This window comes from Budorcas taxicolor, chromosome 13 (assembly GCF_023091745.1).
Source record: "Budorcas taxicolor isolate Tak-1 chromosome 13, Takin1.1, whole genome shotgun sequence".
Lineage (NCBI taxonomy): Eukaryota > Metazoa > Chordata > Mammalia > Artiodactyla > Bovidae > Budorcas > Budorcas taxicolor.
The window spans coordinates 20,770,287-20,790,747 of NC_068922.1; the positions used below are offsets into that span (position 1 = coordinate 20,770,287).

General features: G+C 37.0%; 1 protein-coding gene across 1 annotated transcript in view; it reads left to right on the forward strand.

The window, feature by feature from the left end:
* The window catches only part of MALRD1 (MAM and LDL receptor class A domain containing 1), a 603,405-nt gene that overhangs the window by 427,261 nt on the left and 155,683 nt on the right, over window positions 1–20,461 (forward strand). Inside the window, exon 33 of the mRNA XM_052651192.1 lies at window positions 12,920–13,077. Coding sequence (XP_052507152.1) covers window positions 12,920–13,077 — 158 coding nt within the window. The remainder of the gene's footprint in view (window positions 1–12,919; window positions 13,078–20,461) is intronic.

A 20,461-nucleotide genomic window follows, 5' to 3' on the forward strand; every position in this document is an offset into this window, starting at 1 on the left:
TTTTCTTAGCACTCAAAATTTGCTCATCCCCCCATGTATGTAACCCTTATTTCCACATCCTCATCCCATATTTTTAGTTGCCAGTATCTTCAACTCCATATTCAAACTCATACTTACCTTCCTTTAGGAAAGAATTTCCTAATCCTGATCTTACTGTTCCTGTTATTAACATTATCATTCTTAACACTATTATCATTATTAACACTATTATCATTATTAACATTATTAACTAATTCTCTCTGAATTTCAATCTGTTACTTCTACATTCCCAATTTATATGCTTTTCTTTCCTTGCATCTCCATCTCTGCCATCTTAGTAACTCCTGGACTGTTGCACATGTCCAGCCAACTCATTTTTGTGCAAGTATTCTCCTAAACCAGGCCACTCTTCACGAGGATGCAGGGTTAATATTTCTAAACGATGACACCAAATCAGAGGCTCTTCACTACCTTTTAATTTGGTTTTAAGGGCTTCCTATGTTCTTCCCCAAAGAAAAGCTTTGATTTCATCTCTTATTCTTCTACAAAGTCTGTGTACTTGTTCCTAGAATATGCTTTGGGTGTTAACAAATGTCAACATTTGGCTATATCGTTGTTTTAGTATGACTTCTAAGTTTGTGTCAATGGTGAACATAATGAATTGCTTTGAAAGAATCAAGGTAAACAGCCAGATAATGTCAGGTTTTTGTTTATCTGGCTAGGTTGTATTTACTGCTGACTAGAGCTGTGGGTGTCAGAAGGTAAAGTTTTCCTCTGGCATCCTGGTTTTGTCTCCCTTGCTGTGTTTCGAAGGTCCAAACTTCTTAAATAAGGTCTGAGAGATGACACTCTTTCGCTACAGTTCCCTGTTATTATGTAGGAGCCCTAGTGATGAGATGATGGGATGGAGAGGTGCCAAGTGTCAGGTCAGGGGAATGGAATCATCCTCCAATCTTGTGATTTGATCTCAGTCTTCTGGTGTGTCTGCATCCTTTCACTGTGACTTTCATAAGTACTTTCCACTTCTTACCCTACCCCACCCCAGAAGCCTTAGGTGAGATAGGAAATCATTAAGAAAAATAGGCACACTTTCAGATGGCTACTTTTTCCTCTCTCCTTGTAAGAAGTAGAAGGGATTTTTTTTCTAATCTTCACCATGAGAACGTGATAGGGCTCCTACCAAGTAACGTTATAGGGGTGCTCCCAAAGACTGGTCCCTTGGATTTCATATCCCTCAAGTTTTTCCACACTGAGCCTCCAGCAGTTTGTTAATGACAACTTACTTTGTCCTTACCTAGTACGGCTGTTGTTTACTTGCTCAGTCATGTCTGACTGACTCTTTTATGACCCCATGAACTGTAGCCCACCAGACTCTACTGTCCATGGGATTTCCCAGGGAATACTAGAGTGGGTTGCCATTTCATTCGAGTGTCTTCCCCACCCAGAGACTGAGCCCAAGTCTCCTTCATTGAGCCACCTGGAAAGCCAAATGCTGACTCCAGTTATAGTTCCTTTTCCCAGGTTTTGCTTTGCTAAGTTTTGCTCTCTATATATGCCCATCAATTTGGGGGAAGCAGTTTTCCCTGTGTTTTCTCTTCTTGAAGGATCTAAGAAGAGTTTTTGATTTTTGGCTGTTAGGAAGATGAAACCAATGCTTTCCAAGCTCCTTACATGCTGGACTGGAAACCAGAAATCTTCCCCCACATTTGTTTTCTTTCCTTCTTTTTTTTTGATGATCTTTTCCCACCCCTGTACAACCTCCTTTGCTTATGACATCTCTGCTGTATACTTTGGTGGTGGTGGTGGTGGTTTAGTCACTAAGCCATGTCTGACTCTTGTGACCCCATGGACTGTAGCCTGCCAGGCTCCTCTGTCCATGGGATTCTCCAGGGAAGAAGACTGGAGTGGGTTTCCATTTCCTTCTCCAGGGGATCTTCCAAACCCAGGAATCGAACCCTGGTCTCCTCTATTGCAGGCAAATTCTTTATTGACTGAGCTACAAGGGAAGCACTCATAAACATTCTTTAATATTCTAATATAATGAATCATTGGAAAAGACCCTGATACTAGGAAGGATTGAAGGCAGGAGGAAAAGGGGACGAGATGATGAGATGATCGGATGGCATCACCAATTTAATAGACCTGAGTTTGACCAGACTCTGGAAGACAGTGAAGGATAGGGAAGCCTGGCATGCTGCAATCCAAGAGGTTACAAAGAGTTGGACATGACTGAGTGACTGGATAACAACATAATGAATCATCTTTTATGGTCTCTTTCTGTATCCACCGATTTTAAGACATCTGTTATCTGTTGAACTACATAGCAGTTACCATCTATATTAATATTTGGTATTATATGCTCACGTGTAGGGTCTCATTCAGTCTTTACCACAACCTCTTGAGGCTAAAGTACCTACTGTAATTATCTCTTATTGCTTTTCCATCCTGAAGAATTTTAGTAGGCTGCTCAAGGTCACATACCTAATAAGTGGAAAAGTCAGAATTTGAATCAAGACGTCTAGCACCTGCAGGCTTAACTAGTATACAATCCAGCCCAGGTTCTGCTCCCTATTTGTTTATTAAAATAATATAATAATATTATAAAGATTATAAAGATAAATATAAAGATACATTTTTATAAAGATAAATATTCTTCTGTTCTTATTTGCTTCCTGTACCCTTTCCGGCAACAGATCAAATCATTTCTTACTATATATCACTTACCTAAAGAAAAGGGTTTATAATTTAATTAGCTTCCTTTGTAATCTTAATTTGGCAAATGATACCATGTCACAGAAATACTATTAAACCAATACATGTTTCCAAAGGCATTTTGATAGGAAAAAGCACTAAAGACATAATTCAGGGTTCTTCTTTGAGGATTAAGAAACTCTGAGTCCTTTGAAATTCCTAGACTTATAGGAAGTACCAGCCAGTTCCATTCATATATCATCTTCATGTGATAGAGACATTTTTGCTGCTGAACATATTAGAAACTTCAAAAGAAGTCGAATCTACCCTATGTCAGCATGTCACAACTAGAAGCTTCATTTTTATATCAGAGCACCAGATCCTGAGGGGGAAAGTTTATAGCACTCAATTTGGTAATAGAGAGTAGTGCTGAAATGAGACATTCTGCTGGAAAGTGGAGTTTTAAAAAATAGGTAATAATGACTCTCAAGAGAATAATGCCTAAAGAATAAACTGTTGGAAAAAGTGAAAATGAAGAAATGTCAAAAATATTCAGTGCATAGCTCTTCAGGAAGTGATGCAGTGACAGTGTCTGTTAAATACTATGAGCAGATTTCACTTGACTTGAGAGGCGCCATATCTGTGGTTGCCATTTTGACACCTTTGAGGAAACTTTTGTTGTCTCTCTGAGTATGTTTCTATTTCACAGCCTTTATTTATTTTTTTAATATAGTTTTTTATTTTTTTAATTTTAAAATCTTTAATTCTTACATGTGTTCCCAAACATGAACCCCCCTCCCACCTCCCTCCCCATAACATCTCTGTGGGTCATCCCCATGCACCAGCCCCAAGCATGCTGTATCCTGCGTCAGACATAGACTGGCGATTCAATTCTTACATGATAGTATACATGATAGAATGCCATTCTCCCAAATCATCCCACCCTCTCCCTCTCCCTCTGAGTCCAAAAGTCAAACTTGCAGATGCAAATAGCTAGCACCTTGAACATCTGGTGTGGGGAGGGAATGAAAGTACATAAAGAGATTGATGGCACTTCAACTGTTAGTCCTGTGCACCCTTCTATTTTAGAGTGAGAGACAGGTAGAAATTATAGAGGATATGGAGCCAAACAAAGTAAGTCTGACTTTGAGGAAGGGAGAATTTGCTATCTTGAAAGAGAGACATATTGCATTTAAAAAAGAAAGAAAAAAAAAAAAACCATTAGCCTATTTTATGAACAAGAAAAAAAAGATGAAAATTGCCTACAATTTAAAGCAGGGAGTGAATTCAGAACACTTGAAGTGAGAAATTGTCTTTTATGATTTGACCCTAGTGCAAATGAGTATCATTTTGCTGAGGGCACTGGAGCTTTAAAAATGCAGCTTTCTTTTAAAAGTATTAGCTGTCTATTTTAAAGAGACATGTCAAATATATTACCTTATGGCATAATAACTCAATGAAACATTTTCAAAAACTCAAAATTGTAGCTAATAACATCTACAAGACAAATTAGAATCTTTACTTTCTGCAGACATCAAAGTTTAAAAAGAATGTTCATGAAGCATGGTGATGGATTCTGAATATGGCTAGTGTATTTTGGCCTCTAATGTCAAGAAACATTAATGATTTGAACAAAATATACTTTGATGATGAATTTGCCCTATTTGACACTAAGGCAGTTTTTGAAAACATGTGCAACTCTTTAAACTTTTTAAGGTAAAGAATTTAACATTAATGAGAAATTTCTGTCCAGTTTTTATTTTAGCTAGTTAAGATGTGAAATAGAAAAGCTATACCCTTAGAATTTTAATAATTTGTAATCATTAGTCTGGTACAAGCAAAATTGAAATGTTAAACTGAAAAGGTACAGAAATATCAGGAGGCATAGCATCTGAGGAGAGGTAAAATTCAGATAATATTTAATGAATGCCCATGTTCTACAGTATTACATGTAGTAATGTTTTAGATTTTACAAACTTAATTGGATGCATTCTGATCTATTATATCCAAGTTAAGTAGCTTGTTAAATGCCCAGTAGAAAGTTATGAAATCGTTCAAAATCAAATTAATGAACAAAACAGTCCCCTTCTATGGAAATCTGTCCCATGAGTGAATGCTTGATCATGCCACACAGTTACATTTAAATAATGCTGGTTTAATGATTTACTGTTAAATTCTAACTATGTTGTGGTAATTGGAACTTTGCACCTTTATTTTCTGCTTTAACAAGTTCTGAACTTTGTGAAGGAGGCTGGATTGACCTCCCCAAGGATTTTTCCAGATATAAATAGGTAGCTCTCAATGAAGCAACTGAAAGTTTATAAATGTATGAAAGCATGTCTAGTCTGAGCTTGCTAGATAAAGAACAAGTCTATTTCTGAAAGTATAATTCAATGTAACATTTTATAATTTTGTGATAGAGTACCTAGTTTTCAGAGAATTTATACATTTCTATTAATAATTTTAAGAGGCTTAGCAACTTTTCACCTTTATGATTCTCCACTGGGATTGGGGGAGGGGGTGGAATATAGCATTGCAACAAGTCTATTTCACTTGCAAAGTCAAACTTAGATATGCTTGAGTTCCAGAATTGAAAATCCCCAAAGACCAAATTTGCAATGGTGGCTTCTAAATTGCTATGCACAGTTTTGCAATCTTAAATTTTTAAATGGATAAAATTATACATTTATAGGTACAAATACATCACACAGGAATTGACTTTCTCATTTGGTAAGACCAAAATTGGATATGCAAATCAGAAGAGGCTAGGTGGGGTGTGCTCTGAAAGCTCACCCAGAGTCCCCTAACTAATAATTGGAATTGCTACCTTTGATGTTGAGCCTTATGTGGCATTGTTTGTCTTGTACTGAAATAATATATACTGCAGTGGAATGCTGGATTATCATCATTCCCAGTGAATTAGTTTTTTGTTTTTTTTTTTTACACTGAGTTCCATGATATAACCCTAAAATACAAACAGCAGATTGTCCTACATTCTTTTCAGTCATATTGTATCTTTGATAAACTGCTTTTCAGTAGTTGCTTTAAGAAAAAGTTAAGTCCTGGGAAAATAAATGTGGAATGAGGAGTGAAGGTGATTTTGTTCAATCTGATTTCAAGGTTTGAGAACGTGTGCAGTGCCCAGTGGAAGCACACTCTGATAGAACGTTAATTGTGGCTATTTAAGAATGAAATGAATTTTTTCAGTTGTATGTTTTAGTTTTCAAATGCCTGTAATATTGTTAGATACCAATAAATACTAAGTTGTTTGCACTGAATTACTTAATAAACAAAATTGAGATGTAACTTCCCACTTGAGATGCCATGAGAAGAGATGTTGAGACACTAAGGAAGCTGTAGTCAAAGTCACTCTAGAAGCAAGTAGGCAAAGACCAAGAATGGAGAACTTGGTTAGAATGAACTCAGGTTTCTGGGCAAGCTTTAAACTTACATTTGAAACTACATACTATATGATTAAAACTATTCAAGAGAAACATCTGAATTAGTGAAGTTTCAGTGTATTTTTGTAGTTAGAAAAATAATTTACTACAATACCAGTTTTAAATAAGAGTTCCCAACTTTGTAAAACAGATTAAATTCATGTCAATGAACACAAATACTTTTTGCCCCACTGCCCTAAATATTTAATCTTCAGCATCATGTTAGCATTAAACATGGAAAGAAATATATTTGATGTCTGAGTTAAACATAGTTTGCTTTCGTGAGATCGAAGTTCATCAATCTCATTATGTATGTCATACTATTTAAGAGCTAAAGTATGAAATGTGGAATCATTTTATAAAAAGATTGCATGCTTGTGCTCAGTTGCTCAGTTGTGTCTGAGTCTGTGTGACCCCATGGATTGTAGCCCGCCAAGCATCTCTGTCCACGGGGCTTCTTCAGGCAAGAATACTGGAGTGGGTTGCCATGCTTTCCTCCAGGGGATCTTCCCAACCCAGGGATTGAACCGAGGTCTCCTGCATTGAAGGTGTATTCTTTACCATCTGAGCCACCAGGGAAGCCCATATTGTTAAATTAGGTTTGCAAATATTTTGTTGAGGATGTTTGCTTCTATGTTCATTGGTGATCTTGGCCTATAATTTTCTTTTTTTGTGGTGTCTTTGCCTGGCTTCGGTACCAGGATTATGGTGGCCTCATAGAATGAGATTGGGAATGTTCCTTCCTCTGCAATTTTTTTTTTTTTTAATAGTTTCAGAAGGACCCGTGTTAACACTTCTCTAAATGTTTGATCAAATTTGCCTGTGAAGCCATCTGGTACTGGAATTTCATTTGTTGGGAGTTTTAAAATCAGTTTCTATTTCAGTACTTGCAATTGACCTTTTCATATCTTCTGTTTCTTGCTGGTTCAGTCTTAGGAGATTGTACCTTTCAAAGAATTTGTCCATTTTATCGGTATGTAGACTGAGCGACTTCGCTTTCACTTTTCACTTTCATGCATTGGAGAAGGAAATGGCAACCCACTCCAGTGTTCTTGCCTGGAGAATGCCAGGGACGGGGGAGCCTGGTGGGCTGCCGTCTATGGGGTTGCACAGAGTCAGACATGACTGAAGCAACTTAGCAGCAGCAGCAGCAGCAGGTGCTTAATAGTAGTGTTTTATGGGTGTTTATTTTAGCAGTGTCCACTGTAATTTGTAATTTGTCCTTTTTCATTTCTAATTTTACTGACTTGAGCTCTCTCCCATGTTTTATTGAAAAAGCTTTATCAAATTTATTTTTTTCAAAGAACCAGCTTTTAGTTTCATTCATCTTTTCTATTGTTTTCTTCATCTGTTTTTCATTTATTTATGCTTGGATCTTTAAGATTTCTTTCCTTCTACTAGCTGTGGATTTTGCTCTCTTTTCTCCAGTTGCTTTAGGTGTAAGGCTGGGTTGTTTGAGATCTTTCTTTCTCCAGAGGTTAGACTATTACTATGAAACTCCCTGTTAGAACTGCTCCTGCTGCATCCCACAGGTTTTGGATCATCGTGCTTCTGTTTTCATTTGTCTCCAGGTATTTTATTTCCTCTTTATTTTTCTCAGCGATCCACTGGTTGTTTAGTAGCACATTGTTTAGCCTCCACATGTTTTTTTTTTTTTTTTTAAACAGCTTTTTTTTCCCCCTTGAGTTTTAATCTCATAGTGTTGTGACAAAATATGCTTGATATGATTTCAATTGTCCTGAATTTAAGAATTTTTAAATTTTAAATTTGCTCGCTTTGTGACCCAGTGTGTGAAATGTTCCCAGTCCTGGGAAATGTTCCATGTATCTTGAAAATGTGTAGTCTCCTGCTGTCAGATGAAATGTTCTATAAATATCAAGTCTCTCTGCTTATAATGGGTGTGTTAAGGCCTGTGTTTCCTCTTGATTTTCTGTCCAGATGATCTGACCATTGATGAAATTGGGGTTTAAGATCCCCCACTGTTCCTGTGTTACTGAATTTCTCCTTTAATGCATATTAACATGTGCCTTGTATATTGAGGTTCTCCTATGTTGGGGGCATAAATATTTACAATAGTTATACCTTCTTAGACTGATCCCTTGATCATTATGTAGTGTCCTTTTTTGTCTCTTATAACAGTCCTTAAAGTCTGTTTTGTCTTAGTATTCCTACTGCAGCTTTCTTCTGAATTCCATATGCATGGAATATGTTTATCCATCCTCTCACTTTCAGTCTGTTTGTATCCCTAGATCTGGAGTGGGAGGTCTCTTATAGACAGCATACATACAGGCCTTGCTTTTTTATCCATTATCCAGTGTATGCCCTTTGCTTAAAGCATTTAAACATTTAACTTGTTTACATTTAAGGTAAGTGTTGATATGTATGTTTCTATCACCATTTTCTTAATTGTTTTGGGTGTTAGGGAAGTTTTCAGCTATTGATAATCTTTAATTCCTTTATCATTTTTATCACCTCCTTTTTGAACTTGGTGCCTAGCAGACTGGAAAGGCCTGTTTCATTGTTTCTTCTTTCAGGGGATTTTTCCTGTCTCAGTTCAGTTCAGTTCAGTCACTCAGTCGTGTCCGACTCCTTGCGACCCCATGAATCACAGCACGCCAGGCCTCCCTGTCTATCACCAACTCCTGGAGTTCACTCAGACTCACGTCCATCGAGTCCGTGATGTCTTCCAGCCATCTCATCCTCTGTCGTCCCCTTCTCCTCCTGCCCCCAGTCCCTCCCAGCATCAGGGTCTTTTCCAATGAGTCAACTCTTCGCATGAGGTGGCCAAAGTACTGGAGTTTCAGCTTTAGCATCATTCCTTCCAAAGAAATCCCAGGGCTGATCTCCTTCAGAATGGACTGGTTGGGTCTCCTTGCAATCCAAGGGACTCTCAAGAGTCTTCTTCAACACCACAGTTCAAAAGCATCAATTCTTCAGCACTCAGCCTTCTTCACAGTCAAACTCTCACATCCATCCATGACCACTGGAAAAACCATAGCCTTGCCTATTTAGTTGGAAATAGTTCCTTCACTTTTACTTTTCTCAAATTTCTCTGTCTCTGTAAATTCAGGAGAAACAGTTAACCACTGTGGTCCCGAAGGGCTGTTTTCATGTGCGACCATCCCTGTGCAGACTGTGTGAGTCCAATATTTTGGGTGCAAGCACTGTTTGCAAGTCATGACAGGCATACATCCAAATGGTGTGCTGGCTGTCACCCTTTTGATAGGGGGTGTGGCTGGTGTTGTGGTGACAAAAGCCTTGTCTGGAAGTTGTGTCGGACCTCTTTGATGTGTGGCTGTCACAGACCTGTCAGGGATGGGGTCTGCTTCCCAGTTGTTTGAGTAGAGGCCCTGAGGGTCAGGTTTGATAAGGGCCTGTTGCTCGTGTGTGTGTTCTGTCCCCAGGAAGGTGAGCACGATTGCAAGTGAGCCCTGTGTGCTCAGAGAGCCTGTGCACTGAGTGACCATGCAGGGGTCCTCGGTTCTACCCAGAAACAGCCCAAATGCTGCATCCCTTTCTCCATTTTGTTTATACAAGACATAATGCCAGGCTGGTGCTAGGGCCTGAGGTGTGGCTATGGGGATTGAGGTGGTTGTGCTGCCTCTTAGAAACTGGACTGCCTATATGGCAAGACTCTCCCAGGACCTATCTGCTCAGATCCAGCTCCAAGCTGTGGTGTGAGGTAGGCGGGACTGGAATACTCCATTTGGAAAGGGATCCCAGCATGCTTCACCCTAGGGGCTGTCTGCAGAGTACATAGGATTCTGTGATACAGCCCACCACCCAGTGTGTTCACCAACAAAGTGGCTGCTGCTGGACCCACCCCCATGGTGGGAACACTGATAATGGGCTTACATACCAGCCACAGCCACACCACGTGCTCATTCACAAAGCCTGCAACCAGAGTTGCTCCCTGCTGAGAGCATGCCTACAGTGAGACTCCTATGACAGAGCCAAGCCACCTCTTGCATGAGCTAACAATGGCAGCCCAGACAGTTAGCATTAATTTACCTTATTTGGAACTCGATCAAGTCTATTTCTTTACATCCACTATGTTTTCAGTAAAGTCTTAACTATATAAAAGAGTAATTATTTAAGCTAATTATAAGTCATCAAGGGTGTAAAATGTAATAAGATGAGGGAAAGCTTTGATGTTCTTATTTAATCAAAATAGCATAGGGTAAAAGAATGCATGTTCTTAATGAATAAGTCACAGTTCTTAGTAGGTTTGACAGATGAAGTGTAGGTATACCTTGGTTGTGTATGCCACATATATGTCTTCATTTTCCAAATAAGAATACAAGCGAGTGACATCCTTGCAATGAAATGTGAAAGAAAACTTTCATTTTTGGATTAAAATCTTGTGTACAATTTTCCTAATCCAGTACTTGCTAGCACATAAAATAAATTTCATAGAACATTGAAGATAAAAGACCATTCACAGATGTAATAGGGAAACATTTTGAATTATTTCCAGTACCACTCTTTTCTAAACAAACACTTTATTTACTTCTTTGGCTGCATCAGGTCTTAGTCATGGCATGCAGAATCTTAGTTCCCTGACGAGGGATCAAATCCAGTCCCCTGGCTGGGAAGCCCATTTCTTAACCACTGGACCATCAGGGAATTCCCACCACTCTTTTGTATTGAGGAGAATCTTGCTGCAATAACTCATACTTCATGTTTCTTGGTTATTTTTCTTGGATAAGATTTTTTTCTTTATTTTGCCAGACATTAAAGGGTCCATAATGAAGAGAAATACTTTCAGAAAGGAATACGTTTTTTTAATATATACAAGTCACTTTCAGTTTCTCATCTGACATGTAAGTCATTTGGAAGTCATTATTACTATCCTCCTAACAAGATAAAAAGCTGAATAAACTAAAAATCAACAGTGCTTTTAGATCTGTTAGAGAATTGATGTCAAAGACAAACCACTGCCTCCAAATTGGGGACAAATAGGAGAAACAGCATCATAGCTTCCTGGAGCAGAAGCTCAAGAGCAGAAACCTCTGCAGGAATCAGAACTGTGGGAGGAAGTTCCAATTCCTAACTGACGAAGTCCTCTAGGCTCAATGTGCACTGGGCTTCCCAGGTGTTCAGTGGAAAAGAATCTGCCTACCAATGTAGGAGACGCAGTTTCAATTTCTGGGCCAGGAAAATCCCTTGGAGCAGGAGATAGCAACCCACTCCAATATTCTTGCCTAGGAAATCCCATGGACAGAGGAGCCTCATGGGGTACAGTCCACAGAGTTGCAAAAGAGTTGGAGATGACTTAGCAACTAAACAACAACAATGTGCACCCATTTGAGAGATTAAAAAATCCTGGGGGAGATTCAGTGTTAGAGGTCCTCACACTTGTTTACGTTTTAACTTCAGGAGCCCTACCATTTCTCACAGTAAAGATCAGAGAAAACTCCTCTCTGCTTTGAGCTGGTGGAGGAGAAAAGTCGCCATTTATCCAGAACAGTCTGTTCTCTCTAACAAGACTTGCCCTCAATAGAGAACACGAATCAGTATTACCTATTACAGTAGCTAAAATCCAAGTCACTGATAACCCCAAATGCAGATAAGAATGAGAAGAAATGGGAACTCTCATTCATTGCTGGTGGGGCTGCCAACTTTGGAAAATAGATTGTCCGTTTCATACAAAACTAAACCTAGTCTTACTGTAAGATCCAGCTGTTGTGTACCTTGGTGTACTTACAAATGAGAACTTCTGTCCACACAACACTTACACACTAATGCTTATAAAAACTTTATTCACATTTGCTAAAGCTGAGAAGAAACCAGGATGTCCTTCATAGGTGAATAGATACAGAAACTGTGGTGCATGCATATAAGGAAATGTTATCCAGTGATGATAATAAATGAGCTAGCAAGTCACAAATGGAAACAGAAAAACCTTAAATGGTACATATTGCTAACTGAAAGAAGCTAATCTAAAATGACTATGTACTGTGTGACTCCAACTATATCACATTCTGGAAAAGGCATACTGTTAACTCACAATTTATTATTTACACACATATTTCTCACTAAAAATACTGAGAAATCCACAAGAAAAAATACTTGTAACTAAAGAATATTTTAATAGACTTCATTCAGAACTATAAAGAAATAATTAACCTGAGGAAGTATTTATATATATATATATGTGCATTTCATTCTTCCCTAGTAAAAGCCACAGAGGGAGTAGTAACTGTGATGCATTTTGATGATGTCTGCAGAAAAAGAAAATCCAATTGTGTTTAAATTGAGAGATCGTTCACATACTAATGTAGTTGAGAAGTTATCTATTGTTCAGAAAAATAACAAGGTAAATTTCAGAATTACATTTCACTTTGCAGTTCTTGCCTGCCATTCACTGCTACTTTGGTCAGTGTGAGAACTGGAACAACCAAAAATAACATACAGTATCAATCAGTCCCAACACCCTCCATACCTGTTCTACATGCAGCATACGAAATATTTTATTTGCTTGAAATTGACAGACAAGTTTGAGCAATGTAGAAGAAAAGGAATATACTTTCAGAGTCAATGAAATATTTGATCATCTTTATGCGAAAGTCACATACCAAGGTGAATTTGTGAATTACATAATCATGGTGACACTCTTTTTAATGTTGGTTTAAAGAAGTCAATATTGTTGATATATAATTGATAGAAAGTGAGTTGTGTTTAATTTTCTCTGTGCATGCCTGTGTATGTTTGGGGAAAACTGAGATTCACACACGATTTAAATCTATTCTACATCATGCTACAAAATAAATCATTTCACTAAATAAAAACTGTTTATCTGTTTCAAGGTAGTGGTCAACACTTCCTGTTTGTCAACTCATCTGGCCCCAAAGAAGGATACACTGCAAGAATCACCACGTCCCAATACTTCCCAGCAAGCCTCGGAACGTGTGCTGTTCGGTTCTGGTTCTATATGGTTGATCCCAGGAGCACAGGAGTCTTAAAGGTACAAAGAGAAGACAGAGATTTGTCTTTCACTGACATATTCAGAGCATGGGTTTAAACATTTCCCTCTTTTTTTGATAGCCAGACAACACCAATCCTGATCTATTAATTTCTCATTTCTTTCTGGGGCAATGGGACTTTGGCAAGCAGTTCTATCATTCATCTTAATCTCATTCAAGATTCTCATTCATGGCTGCCACCTGAACTCAATTATGGTGCATGCTATTTAAAAGATTATCTACAGGTGAAAGGTTATGGGCACATTCTACATGTATCTTCTAATAACAACTTAGATAGGAACAATAAAGAAATGTGACAAGAAGGATAGTAATGGAGAGGATTCTCTTCCCCAAAGTAAAAGCAAAGCACACTTAAGATTATAAGTATATTATCAGCTCACACTGAAAACAATGTGCCTGCTTTATTTTTAACTAGTTGAATATAAGAATCTACACCAAATGCTAATGTCTTTAAATAAAGAAGTTGCTGCCTCTATACTTCTTATAGGAAAGATCAATAAATGAAAGTTTCACTTGTTAGAAGCCAATTTTGAAATCTTAATTTCTAATGAAAAGATTGTGTATCAGAACACAACATGTAGCGATATTGCCTTGAAATTATGCAGTCATTTGTTGTTGGGATAAATATACAATTTGGAATTTTTTGTCATTATCTCAAACATTGTCCCTTGTAAATAATAACAGCTATTATTAAGTGATTCCTATCTTTCTGGCTATTTATTTTAACTTTATATGTGTTAGTAGTTTTAATTCTCACATTGACCTAAAGAGGTAGTGTTTAGCTTTCCCAAAATTTTCAGTAAAGGAACTGAACTCAAAGTGGCTTAATAACTTTTCCATGATTACACAATTGACCAGAAATCTGATTTCAAAAATCTGACATCCTTGTCAGATTTCAAAAATCTGACAGTGTTGTTGCTCATATTTCCTGCATTACTCAGAGACATCTAAGGAGAAATATGAAGGAAAGAGAGAAATAATAAAAAGCCTTATCAATTCTAGCCATTGCTGGGAAAGCAAGCTCTTTATCAAGTAAAAATGAAAGCATGCAAGAAAGTGGAATATCTGTTTTCCTCAAGAGAAACCAGTAAAAACAACAAAGAAAGATATTCATTTTTAACGGTTTAGATACATGCGACTACTTTGTACATCATTAAAAATTTTTGGATTTTTTTTTGTTTTTACATGTAGTATATAAATATTCAGCAGGTTAGCCTTTTGCTTATGCTAAATTTCATCCTTAACACTGATCTTAAAAAGACTCTATAATATGTTGTTTTCACTGATATTTTAAAACATAGATACTGCAATTGAAGAGGACAGTAGTCAGTGGTTATTTGTTTCACACAGAAGGAAATATGAAATGGAAAACTTTCAACAGAATGCACAGAGATTTCAGCCACTTTCTAACAAAATGTTGCTTTCTCGATTCAAAACTAACATTTGTACAGCTTTAGCTATTCACCAGCTGATCAGTCAGTGCTACAGGCTGACTGTTTTTGTCTCCCCAAATTCACGGGTTAAATCCTAACTATGACAGTCAGCAAGTTGAGTTACCTAGTTAAACAGCCCACTGTTTTTAGCCATGCTTCTGCAAACAGTCTTTGAAATGAAAATGTTGGTCTCAAGTCATGATTTCTGATAGCTTGCTTAAAATAGTGATTACAGTTTTTTCTAACTGGAAGGCAGCCATTAAGTGTACTATTGTTTTTATACTCTCAGCTGTCTTCAGAGAGGTCTACTGGAAAGAATAGTGGAGGGGAATTGCAATAAGGCTGACATGCAGGTTTTGTAGAGAAAGTGCCCTCCTCAACACCAGATTGTCTTGGTAGGTTTGACGGTCCCCATGGCTTTTTACCGCCTCCACAGGGGACCCAAGCGGAACCAATTATAGTCACTTCCAGGATTTGATGCGATGTTTACCAGAGGCTTTCTCTGTCTTGTGTGTTGCAAGTCACTGGCTAGAAGTAGACTAAATTTTCTACTTTCTCATTTTTAGTGTATAGGAATGCAAGGGATTTCTGTGTGTTGAGTTTATATCCTGCAACTTTACTATATTCATTGATGAGCTCTAGTAATTTTCTGGTGGAGTCTTTAGGGTTTTCCATGTAGAGGATCATGTCATCTGCAAACAGTGAGAGTTTTACTTCTTCTTTTCCAATTTGGATTCCTTTTATTTCTTTTTCTGCTCTGATTGCTGTGGCCAAAACTTCCAGAACTATGTTGAATAGTAGGGGTGAAAGTGGGCACCCTTGTCTTGTTCCTGACTTTAGGGGAAATGCTTTCAATTTTTCACCATTGAGGATAATGTTTGCTGTGGGTTTGTCATATATAGCTTTTATTATGTTGAGGTATGTTCCTTCTATTCCTGCTTTCTGGAGAGTTTTTATCATAAATGGATGTTGAATTTTGTCAAAGGCCTTCTCTGCATCTATTGAGATAATCATATGGTTTTTATTTTTCAATTTGTTAATGGGATGAATTACATTGATTGATTTGCAGATATTGAAGAATCCTTGCATCCCTGGGATAAAGCCCACTTGGTCATGGTGTATGATCTTTTTAATGTGTTGTTGGATTCTGATTGCTAGAATTTTGTTGAGGATTTTTGCATCTATGTTCATCAGTGATATTGGCCTGTAGTTTTCTTTTTTTGTGACATCTTTGTCAGGTTTTGGTATTAGGGTAATGGTGGCCTCATGGAATGAGTTTGGAAGTTTACCTTCCTCTGCAATTTTCTGGAAGAGTTTGAGTAGGATAGGTGTTAGCTCTTCTTGAAATTTTTGGTAGAATTCAGCTGTGAAGCCGTCTGGACCTGGGCTTTTGTTTGCTGGAAGATTTCTGATTACAGTTTCAATTTCCGTGCTTGTGATGGCTCTGTTAAGATTTTCTATTTCTTCCTGGTTCAGTTTTGGAAAATTGTACTTTTCTAAGAATTTGTCCATTTCTTCCACGTTGTCCATTTTATTGGCATACAACTGCTGATAGTAGTCTCTTATAATCCTTTGTATTTCTGTGTTGTCTGTTATGATCTCTCCATTTTCATTTCTAATTTTATTGATTTGATTTTTCTCTCTTAAACAATTCCATTCACCATTGCAACGAAAAGAATAAAATACTTAGGAATATATCTACCCAAAGAAACTAAAGACCTTTATATAGAAAACTATAAAACACTGATGAAAGAAATCAAAGACGACACTAATAGATGGAGAAATATACCATGTTCATGGATCAGAAGAATCAATATAGTGAAAATGAGTATACTACCCAAAGCAATTTACAAATTCAAGGCAATCCCTATCAAGCTACCAGCCATATTTTTCACAGAACTAGAACAAATAATTTCAAGATTTGTATGGAAATACAAAAAACCTCAAATTGCCAAAGCAATCCTGAGAAAGAAGAATGGAACTGGAGGAATCAACTTGCCTGACTTCAGGCTCTACTACAAAGCCACAGTCATCAAAACAGTATAGTACTGGCACAAAAACAGACATATAGATCAATGGAACAAAATAGAAAGCCCAGAGATAAATCCACACACATATGGACACCTTATCTTTGACAAAGGAGGCAAGAATATACAATGGAGTAAAGACAATCTCTTTAACAAGTGGTGCTGGGAAAACTGGTCAACCACTTGTAAAAGAATGAAACTAGATCACTTTCTAACACCGCACACAAAAATAAACTCAAAATGGATTAAAGATCTAAATGTGAGACCAGAAACTATAAAACTCCTAGAGCAGAACATAGGCAAAACACTCTCAGACATAAATCACAGCAGGATCCTCTATGATCCACCTCCCAGAATTCTGGAAATAAAAGCAAAAATAAACAAATGGGATCTAATTAAAATTAAAAGCTTCTGCACAACAAAGGAAAATATAAGCAAGGTGAAAAGACAGCCTTCTGAATGGGAGAAAATAATAGCAAATGAAGCAACTGACAAACAACTAATCTCAAAAATATACAAGCAACTTATGCAGCTCAATTCCAGAAAAATAGACGACCCAATCAAAAAATGGGCCAAAGAACTAAATAGACATTTCTCCAAAGAAGACATACGGATGGCTAACAAACACATGAAAAGATGCTCAATATCACTCATTATCAGAGAAATGCAAATCAAAACCACAATGAGGTACCACTTCACACCAGTCAGAATGGCTGTGATCCAAAAATCTGCAAGCAATAAATGCTGGAGAGGGTGTGGAGAAAAGGGAACCCTCCTACACTGTTGGTGGGAATGCAAACTAGTACAGCCACTATGGAGAACAGTGTGGAGATTCCTTTAAAAATTGCAAATAGAACTACCTTATGACCTAGCAATCTCACTGCTGGGCATACACACTGAGGAAACCAGAATTGAAAGAGACACATGTACCCCAATGTTCATCACAGCACTGTTTATAATAGCTAGGACATGGAAACAACCTAGATGTCCATCAGCAGATGAATGGATAAGAAAGCAGTGGTACATATACACAATGGAGTATTACTCAGCCGTTAAAAAGAATTCATTTGAATCAGTTCTGATGAGATGGATGAAACTGGAGCCGATTATACAGAGTGAAGTAAGCCAGAAAGAAAAACACCAATACAGTATACTAACACATATATATGGAATTTAGAAAGATGGCAATGATGACCCTGTATGCAAGACAGGAAAAAAGACACAGCTGTGTATAATGGACTTTTGGACTCAGAGGGAGAGGGAGAGGGTGGGATGATTTGGGAGAATGGCATTCTATCATGTATATTATCATGTAAGAATTGAATCGCCTGTCTATGACTGACACAGGATACAGCATGCTTGGGGCTGGTGCATGGGGATGACCCACAGAGATGTTATGGGGAGGGAGGTGGGAGGGGGGTTCATGTTTGGGAACACATGTAAGAATTAAAGATTTTAAAATATAAAAAAAAAGAAAAGAAAAAAAAAATAAAGTAACTAGATCCAGCTTAGACAAGACTAAGATGTACTGGGAGAATTCAATAAAATAATATTCCCAAATAAAAAGTGAATAATCATCAAAATTGAAATTAAAAAAAAAAAAAAGAAGAAGAAGTAGACTAAATTTGGGGCTCTTGGAGACCATCTTTCCTGATATGGGGAGAGAGATTATCTGAGAAAGAAGCTAGCACACAAGGGAATTTGAGACCTAAAGAAGGAAGACAGAACTGTTTCTGTTTAAATCCCGGAGCCTGCTTTATCTGAGTCAGTAAAGTTCTCTTTGTTACTTGCTATTGGAAAATTCCTGTTACAGAAACCCAGGGAAAAATTGTTTTTTTAATGTATCCTCATGACTCTGATGGATCACAGTAACAGTGGCAGTCTGTTTCTCAACTGTTGCTTTTAATCTTGAGTTATTCCCAGTCTGAAAAACTCCCTGAGTATACCATATTTTTATATTATGTGAACAAATCAATGAAGTGGAAACCTATTCTTTCCACTCTTTTAAAGTGAGACTTTTCAGCTGCATGCTATTCTTTCACAGGCAACTGTTTTTCTTTTTTCTAATTTCTAATTTGAGTATAACAGTGTCACATTTTATAAAATTTCCTTGGCAGGGATATTTGAGCTGGTGTGTTGCCTTAGAAAGAATCATCTGTACTTACAGTATTGACAAGACTGATGGACAGCTAGCTTCTTACAAAGGGTCTGAAAACCCACCTTTGTGAATATATTGTCTAAAGTAACCAAAATAATATTATCTAGATTTATGGTGAGGAAGAACTTCTTTTTAATATTAAAAAAGTTAAGACTATAATAAATGATAATATGTATTGAGCCATGATGTGCATAAGTAGACATTCAGTGCTATCAGCATGCAATTATAAAGAGCATTTTGGAAATTAAAAGCTTTATAATTTTTATATTATTTACCAAAATATTCCACATCTATAAATATAAGGAAATAAAGATACATATGCATGATGTTTTATTTATAAGTGTCTTCATCTCACTGTTGTTTATAAAAAGGAATATTTGAAACCACCTGAATGTCAAATATTAAGAATTGGTAAAATATAGTACATTCACTCTTACAGTGAAATACTGTGGAGAAGTTAATTCTGTAAATGAATAATTTATAATAAAGAGAAGCATTTGTGATTCATTAATAACCAAAGTAACCAAATTAGGAAATATGTATTCAAGAATATAATATAAAAATATATCTAATTTCACATATTTTAACATGGGACTATCCCTTAATCTATATAAATAAGTATATATGTGTGTGTATATATATATATGTGAAAAAATATATGGAAGGATATACACTAAAATGAAAAGAGTAATTTTCTTTAGATGGTGAGATGAAAAGATTGTTTTCATTACTTTTACTCTTATTTATTTTATAATTTTTCTATATTAAGCATATGATGCCTTTCTAGTAAGAAAAATATATACAAGGGTCTTTCTAAAGGATCTTCACCTTTGAAAATATTGAAAGACACAGCCCAGGGGTATCCATAAACAGGTCACTTCTTGAGTTAATAAAGAGAAAATGTGACTCTGGAGCACTTGGTAGATTATAAACCATCTCTTAGATTGATAACATAAATTCTTTCAAATGGATATGTCAACGAAAATATCTAAAGTGAAGTTCCACACTAAAGTGTCTATGAGGCCCTAAAAATAGCCTGGCATTCCTAAAAGAGATCAAATAGCAGATTGTGCTAGAGTGGTTTCTTGTCAGCACAAATCTGAAACAGTATTTAATGTTATGTATCTCTTGCCTCTCTGTGCTCTGTTCTGTATCTCAGAGAACAACATTTCCCAGACTCCTTTGCTGCTGCATTCCTGAATAAGTTTGACCAAAGGAAGGTACTGACCAAAAATCAGGGCAGGAAGAGGAGACAAGCCTTCCTCCTCTTTTTCTCTTCTCTTTTTCTGTATATTTATATCTAAATTTCTCTAGCTGAGTTTGTACTACATCTCATCTGTGACTCAGTTCCCCCAGAAGGCCTTGCCTCCCTGATTCAACTCCCACCAAGGATATTGACAAATGCGATCTTCTTTGAGCAACTCAGCTTCGCTACTCCCTCCCTTTGACTTTAGGTTTCAGAGGAGAAACTTCTTCCTGCACATGCTAATCTATAGGTTGCCTCATAATTTCCCTGGTGACTTCTCATCTCTTCCATAAACTTAGTACCTATTACCTATATTAAAGTTCCTCTATTTGAAATATATTAGTTTCTGTTTCCTAACTCCACCCTGTCTCGGTACCTACCTCAAAGAAAACACAAATCTTTCAAAGACGTTAGCTGATAAAACAGTGAAAAACTGTGAATGAGAACCAATTTAAATTTGTCATCCTTACGTTAACTCCTTAAAAACTTACTCTCTAGTAG